General features: G+C 55.1%; 1 protein-coding gene across 2 annotated transcripts; it reads right to left on the bottom strand.

The window, feature by feature from the left end:
• On the bottom strand, positions 7-6,024 carry LOC110404559 (coiled-coil domain-containing protein 81-like). 2 transcript variants are annotated; one of them, XM_021408948.1, is made up of 8 exons: positions 3,118-6,024; positions 2,702-2,763; positions 2,137-2,284; positions 1,747-2,003; positions 1,292-1,377; positions 813-886; positions 600-717; positions 7-415 (listed from the first exon to the last, which is right to left on the bottom strand). In XM_021408948.1, the coding sequence occupies exons 1-8, from the start codon at positions 3,170-3,172 to the stop codon at positions 118-120; spliced, it is 1,098 nt and encodes a 365-aa protein (XP_021264623.1). In that variant the 5' UTR covers positions 3,173-6,024; the 3' UTR covers positions 7-117. The 2 variants fall into 2 exon arrangements, with proteins under 2 accessions (XP_021264623.1, XP_021264622.1); XM_021408947.1 differs by having other exon boundaries at positions 2,702-6,024.

The raw sequence follows: 7,553 nt of genomic DNA, 5'->3' as shown, positions 1-7,553 counted from the left end.
GCAAAGGGCTCTGAGCTTCCAACCGCAGCCGTGCCTCAGGCAGCTCGGGCTGGGAGCACTGTGTGCTGTCGGGGTGCTCTCTGCAGCGGCAATCCTGAAAGACTTGCAATCCTGTTCCTAGGAGGCCTTCGGTCCTGTGGCAGTGCTCAAAGGAAGGAGCACTCGGCAAGGGATGCTTGGGGGTGGGGTGGAGGGGGGAAGCGTCCTCCAAGCTGCTGCTGGGAGCCGCACGTGTTCCTTGGGCAGCCTTGGCCTCCGTCCTCTGGTAGCATGGAAACCTGCTGGCCTGTGTGGGGATTCATCCATTGCTTTACCTTCTTTCTCCCGCTCCTTAGCCACGTCTTCTCCCAAGGCTCCCCCGTCTAAAGCCTCAAACCCCGCCTTCAGGCCTGCTAACAGCTGCCTAAAGATATCGCTGGACAGAAGGTGAAAAGAAAGGAGGCTGATGCCAGTGTCTCACCCAGACACGTGCAGTCTGGCTGGGTAACACTAGCTGATGGCCCTTTGGAGCTCGTGCAGACAGCGCGTCCAGCACAGATTCTAACTGCCACGAGGACAAGGTCACCCCCTGCCCGCATCCACCCGCCCACAAGCCTCACGTGTCCATAGGGGTCCTTCTGTGCTTTTGATCCCCTTTTTCATCCCTGTCCCCTTTCTGGTGGCGCGGTGGACATCTCTTTTGCTGGCGCAGGTGCTTATCCTGGTATCTCCTTGCACCTGCGGAAGAAGACACATAGAGCATCTCTGTGTGCATACAGACGTGGGAGGTGCAGCCTTGCCGAGCCCCAGCTTAGGACTTGGGCAGCTTTTACCTTCCTTCCCACCGGCTTCCTTGTGAGGGGAAAGCTCTCTGGCTTTTTTTCCAGGGGGTGGCTTAATTTTAAACCTGGAAGAAGGAAGACGACGCATGCTGGAAAAAAGGGTTCCGCTTCCCTTTGCATCCAGAGACAGAGAGCTCCACAGGGCCCTAACACAGTGGGTACTTGGGAAGCTGCCTTTTGAAATGCTATTTGCTGTCCCTCAGCCAAGAAAGGGAACGAGGAGGTGAAGCTCTATAGGCCAGGGTGCCAGAATTCCTCTCCAGGTCCAAGCCCTGGTGGCAACAGAGCGCGGCCCCTCCTGCACATGGCTCCAAGTGAGGACGGCCGAAGTGCAGGAGAAGAGAGCTCTCACGGAGGTGACAGGGAGCCCTTCCTCTATGGAACCTGACCTCGGGAGCAGGCAGCCTGCCAGCATGGCCCTGCCGAACAGCAGCTGAGAAGCCAAGGACTACACAAGCCCATGTACTCACACTGGAAGCACACGGATGCCCCCGGGACACACGTGGAAAGCAGCCGGTTCTTTGCCTGACAGCACACAAATCCTTGTCTGCGGGTTCTGCAAAGAGGACAGAGACGTTTCCCAGAGACGGCTGGGAAAGGATTCCCTGCCTCACAAGGTGGCAAGCTTGCCCAGTGCACGGCATGGCTGTCCCAAGGAAATGCTCCCCACACATCTCCTTCACCTGCCCTAGAGCCTTGCACTCTTTCCCCAGTCTGCTGGGAACCGCATCCCAGGCAGGAGAGGTACTGGGCTTGAGGCAGGACGGCTTTTTGCCAGGGCTCGTACGGAACCAAGAGCACGGGATGCCACAAGGAGCTGCACAGAAAGCTGTGCTGTGGAAGGTGACAGCTCTGCAGGCACCAGGCTGAGCACAGCAGCCCAGGAGAGGACCTTGGAAAGAGGCCTGCAAAACGTTGAACTCACAGCGAGCAGGCACTTCAACACAGTTCCTGTCTGATCGATGGCAAGGAGAAACTCCTCATGGTATCTCATTGTGAGGATGCGATTCCGGCTCATAAGAAGCCCGATGCCCTTGAAAATAAGGTCGTAGTCCTCTCCCAGCCCTGCGCCCCAGCTGAAGAGGACCGCGATGTCATTCACACACTCCTTCACCAGCTTCTCTGGCAAGGATGTTTTCAGGGACAGCTGAGAATAGTCCAGGGGGACGACTTCGAGATCATCTAGGAAAGAGGAGCAGAGTCAGGCAGGCAGCAACTCGGCAAGCTGAAACAGACCGTGAGGTCGCTCCCGCACAGCAAATTCACAGCCTGGCGCCGCTACAAGGGCCAGCAAAGGCCTGTGCCCTTGCCTTACCAGGAATGTCGCTGTTGGTGTAGATGAGCCCCTGGGCCTGTGCCACTCGTGGCGACAGGTGGAACCTGGGGACAATCATGGGCCTGGTGGCCTCGCAGATGCGCTTTCTCAGGATGTAAAAAATGCCAAGGACGTCTATGGCCACACCCTGGAACCGGCAGAGAGCAGAGGAACACAGCTGTAGTTTTGGATGGACAAATGTGCTCCGTCTGCTCTGGAGGAGCAGAGGAGAGGGAGGGGGCTCTTCTGAAAGCTATGGGTCAGGGCCACCGACGAGAAGGCCGTGATTCTTTCTCCTCTTTCCCTCATAACACAGAAGGAAAGAAGGAGGCCCTTCTGGCCTCTGCCTCCCAGCAGGGAGGGCTGGAAGTGGCCAGGAAGGCCTGAGGCCTCTTAGAGACCAATTCCCCATTGGCACCAGCTGCCGCAGAAGCAGCTCTGCCACTCCTCAGTGCCCCTCTGGGGCTTTCGCAGAAGGGAATGGATGGTGGCACTTGATGGCAGCAGGGCTGCGGAGACTGCTGACAGCTTGCGGGTACCAGGAGGAAGAGGAGGGACAACCCACCTTATTGAGCGCAAACTGCTGCAGCATGTACTCAGATGTGCTGTCCCAAATGCTCATGACCTCTGAAAAGCAATGGAGAGATGCGTCAGACCCTGAGCCTGCCAGCTGGCCTCCATGAGCCCCACCCTGGGTCAGCATAGCTTGTGGAAAGGGAAGGCCTAGGTCTCCAATACAGGGCACTTCAGGTCTCTGGAGGCACAGGGGAGGTACCAGTGCCTCCGCTTTCCTCCAGCAGGACTCCTTCCCGTTCTTGTCCTTCTGCTCCCTTCCCCTTCGGGTCTCCAGGGCTCACCCTTTCCCTGGGAATTCCTCCCGCTGCCACCCCTCAGACACTTGGGGCCCCCATGATTTTTCCCCAGACCATAACTCAGAGATCTGGTGTCCTGCACTGGCAGAAGGACTCCCAAAGGCCATACCATCCAGGCTGAGCACCCGCAGCGCTGGCAGCTTGACAAAAGGAAACTGCATCATTACACAAAGGCTTCCCCTTTGGAAACTCCTTCTCCGCACTCTTCAGCCTCTTCCTCCTCCTCTACACTACTGTGCAGCACGGAGGGGACCAGGGCCGTGTGCCCGTGTCAGGTGTCCCACTATGACATCAGCAACACAAAGGTGTTGGCGTTCAAGTGGAATCCGAATCCAAGCAGCCTCCCCCAGTCACCCACCGTTGTAGAGAAGAAATCCTTTTCCGTGCCACTTTTCTTGAAGAGAAGTCTCCAGTTAACCCAGACCCTTCACCTTTATTTAGTGGCACTGGTTGAGACTCGGGCTCTCAGCTTCTTAACGTGATTGCCCCTTTCTGGTTCTGAACCACTCTCCATACTGCCTTCTCCTTCCGTCCCCAGAGCTTTGTAACTATTTGTTAGGGGGCCTTTGGGGGCACAGGGAAGGCATCTCTGTCTTCCCCAAGGAGACACGAGGACCCAGTCTCCCTCATTCTGCACGAGTTTGCCCTCCGTCAGGTTGGAAACCTGCTTATATCTTCTTTGGCTTGCTGGGACCTAAGACAAGGGCTGTGGGTCTGCCCATGTGTCACGGTATTATCTAAGGGTCTGCGTCTGTGACAAGGGGGACAGGCCCGAAAGGAAAAAAAACGAGAAAAGAGGAAGAAAAAAAAATTGCCGGCGGGTAGGGACTGGCCCCGGGCGGTCTGGCAGCTAAAGTGGCTTTTCTTTAAACTGCAGGAGGACCACGTGCTTGCTCTGCCGGGCAGGAAGGAACACACCCCGCGCCTCCCAGGCGGCTTCCCCACCCCCTCCAACACAAAGACCCCTGGGGAGTGCAGCTCCTCCCCTCCCCCTCGGAGAGCCACACCAAAAAAGGCAGTTTGCAGTAACCAGGGAATTAACTCTTTAACTGCCCGTACCTTACATGATGTAATGATGTGGAATACCGACAACAAAAATCACAAAACCATAACACCACGCCACTGCACCATACTAGGCATCGATCTGTCTGTCCAGCTGCTGGGTATCTCTCAGCCGGGCGACTCCTTCTCACAGCCTGGTCAGTTGCTCAAAAAGGTCATCAAGCTGGGTTCACCTGCACCCACAACACGCCCCACCTTCCTCAGTCCCTTGGGTGACTTCCAGGTTCTGGAGCTCCCCACAGCCAAATGCCTGGGCAGTTCTTTTGCTCCTTGGGAGGGCCATCTGGGTGCACACACATCAGTCCCCGAAAGGTTGTGGGCCCTCCAGCTGGGTTTCTGCTTCAGCCTGTCTGTTGCAGCAAGCAGAGACCATGTTAGTTTTAACAGAGTACTGCCCCCGATAGGAAGAGCAGTCTGCCCTCCCTGAACAGGAGCGGGAAGACGAGGGGTGGTGAGGAAAAAGAATAGGTGAGAGCAAAAGAGGGGAGAGTAGAAGACCGGAGGAAGGAAGTGGAGGAAAGAGCAGATGGGGGAACAGCAGAGGAGGTAGAACAGAAGAGCGAAAGAAGGAAGAGCACAAGTGCAGAAAAGGGAAAAGGAGAAGAGGGAATAGCAGAGGAGGGAAGAGTAGAAGAGGCAAAAAGACAAAGAAGCATAGCAAATAGTAGAAGAGGTTAGCTCAGAAGAGGGAAGAGCTGAAGATGAAAAGCAAGAGCAAAGAGCAGAAGAGGGCAGCAAACAAGGGAAAACAGAGGTAGGACGGGAAGAGGTAAGAGAACAAGGGAGGGAAGGAGAGGGCTGGTGAGAAGAGTTAAGGGGGGAGATCGGAACAAGAAGGGAAGAAGCAGAGCAGCAGGGGGAAGAGCAGAAGAAGGAAGGGTATAAAAGCAGGGGAGAGAAGAGGAGGGAACAGCAGAGGAAGGAAGGGTGGAAGAGCAAAAGGGAGAAGAGCAGAAAAGGAAAGAACAGTAAAGGGCAGAGAAGAATAATGAATAACAGAAGAGGGATGATGTGAAGAGGGAAGTGCAGAGGATGGAAGAGTACAGGAGGGAAGAGCAGAAGAGCAGGAGAAAGAGGGAAGAGCAGGAGAGGGAAGAACTGGGGAGGGAAGATGTCTCGCTCCAGTTATCACGAATCATGTTGCCTCTGATACACGTATACTCAACGTGAGATTAAGACTCAAGAACGGAGTCAAATATTTGCCCAGCTAGTTTATTGTAAAAGTCTTTGTTAGCTAGGCTTGGGGATGGGAGAGGGGATGAAGAAAGCGATATTAAAAAGTTAGAAAATAAAAGCAAGGGTTTGTTGTAGGGATGCAGAGATAGCTGCCACTGCAGCGTCACGATGTTCCATGAGTCCAGTTGGCAGCGGGGGTAGGTGGTGCAGATTCTCTCTCTTGGTGGATCGCAGGCAAAAGAAACACACAACAACAACAAAAATGCGCACCTTTGTTTTTGCGGAGTCCTTATGTATATCGTCCGGTTCTTCTTGGGTTGCCCACAGTGATGGCACATCCAGCACGGGTGCAACGGTCTGCTGCAGAGTTATCAGCATCAGAGAAGCCAGGGCTCCCGCACAAGGCTAGCTGCCCCATTTCAGGAGTAGCCTGGAATGTGACAGACGTCAAGACATTGCCCTTATCTTCCTTGTTCCTGGCACCCCTGTGTGGGCAGCATGTTTCCAGTTGTCCTTGCATTCCACGGCAATCCTTGAGACAAAAGAAGTTTTTGGATGGCATCTCACAGAAGACAGGAAGAGCAGAGGAGGGAAGAAAAGAAATATGATCACAGAAATCATAGAATGGCTTGAGTTGGAAGGGGCCCCAGGGAGCATCAAGTTCCAACGCCCCTGCCACAGGCAGGGCCACCAACCTCCAGATCTGGCACTAGACCAGGTTGCCCAGGGCTCCATCCAATGTGGTCTTGAACACCTCCAGGGATGGGGCATCCACGGCCTCTCTGGGCAGCCTGCTCCAGCACCTCACCACTCTCTCTGAGAAGAACTTCCTTCCCTCCTTGAGCTTAAAACCATTCCCCTTGTCCTATCGCTGTCTACCCTTGTAAAAAGTTCATTCCCCTCCTGCTTATAATCCCCTTTTAAATACCCGAAGGCTGCAACGAGGTCTCCTTGCAGCCTTCTCTTCTCCTGGCTGAACACGCCCATCTCCCTCAGCTTGTCTTCGTAGGGGAGGTGCTCCAGACCCGTGATCATCTTCATGGCCCTCCTCTGGATCCTCTCCAACAGCTCCATATCTTTCCTGTATTGGGGGCCCCAGACCTGGGCACAGTACTCCAGGTGGGGCCTCACGAGGGCAGAGTACAGAGAGTCAGTCATCTCCCTGTCCCTGCTGGCCACCCCTCTTCTGATGGAGCACAGGATACCATTGGCCTTCCGAGCTGCAAGAGCACACTGCTGGCTCATGTTCAGTTTTTCATCCACCAGGACCCCCAGGTCCTTCTCCTCAGGGCTACTCTCAAGGAGTTCTTCTCCCAGTCTGTATACATATCTGGGGTTACTCCAGCCCACGTGCAAAACCTTGCACTTTGCTATGCTGAACCTCATTAGGTTCACACGGGCCCACCTTTCGAGTTTGTTGAGGTCCCTCTGGATGGCATCCCTTCCTTCTAACGTGTCAACCGCACCACTCAGCTTGGTGTCATCGGCAACCTTGCTGAGGGTGCGCTCGAGCCCATCGCCGATGTCACTGATGAAGATGCTGAAGAGCACCGCTCCCGAGACAGACCCCTGGGGGGCACCGCTCATCACTGGCCTCCACCTGGACATTGTGCCATTCAATACAACCCTCTGCCGACGGCCTTCCAACCAATTCCTTATCCACCGAACAGTCCACCCCTCAAATCCTTATCTCTCCAATTTAGAGATGAGGATGTGGTGGGGGGCCACGTCAAAGGCCTTGCACAAGTCCAGGTAGATGACATCGGTCGCCTTCCCTTTGTCCACCAGTGTCGTCACTCCATCACAGAGGGCCTCCAGATTGGTCAGGCACGACCTTCCCTTGGTAAAGCTATGCTGGCTGTCTCGGATCACCTGCTCATCCCTCATGTGCCTGAACATGTCTTCTAGGAGGATCTGTTTCACCATCTTCCCAGGCACAGAGGTGAGGCTCACCGGCCTGCAGTTCCCCGGGTCCTCCTTCCTCCCTTTCTTGTAAATGGGAGTGATGTTTCCTTTTTTCCAGTCCCCGGGGACTTTGCCCGACAGCCACAACTTTTCAAATGTGATGGAGTGCAGCTCAGCAACCATATCAGCCAGCTCCCTTAGGACCCTGGGATGCGTGTCATCCGGTCCCACTGACTTGTACACATTCAGTCTCATGAGGCGGTCTCGGACTTGCTCTGCCCTTACAGTAGAGGCGGGGGTGAGGGGGATTTACTCCCCAGTTCCCGCCCAGGGATGCAAGCTTCAGGGACATGAGAAATACAAGAATCCTGGCTGCCAGTGAAGACCGAGGCGAAAAAGCCA

This window comes from Numida meleagris, chromosome 10 (genome assembly GCF_002078875.1).
Source record: "Numida meleagris isolate 19003 breed g44 Domestic line chromosome 10, NumMel1.0, whole genome shotgun sequence".
Taxonomy (NCBI): domain Eukaryota; kingdom Metazoa; phylum Chordata; class Aves; order Galliformes; family Numididae; genus Numida; species Numida meleagris.
The sequence above is the reverse complement of the archived record's forward strand: the minus strand, read 5'-3'. Positions and strand labels throughout refer to the sequence as shown.

Bases quoted from the DNA above. Each gene is read 5' to 3' on its own strand.
- LOC110404559 (XM_021408947.1), bottom strand. From the start codon at position 2,839: ATGCTGACCCAGGGTGGGGCTCATGGAGGCCAGCTGGCAGGCTCAGGG. The intron at 2,285-2,701 runs GTGGGTTGTCCC...TGCCGGTTCCAG, and splicing joins AGCAGTTTGCGCTCAATAAG to GGTGTGGCCATAGACGTCCT. The intron at 416-599 runs GTGAGGCTTGTG...CCTTCTGTCCAG, and splicing joins AGAAGGACCCCTATGGACAC to CGATATCTTTAGGCAGCTGT.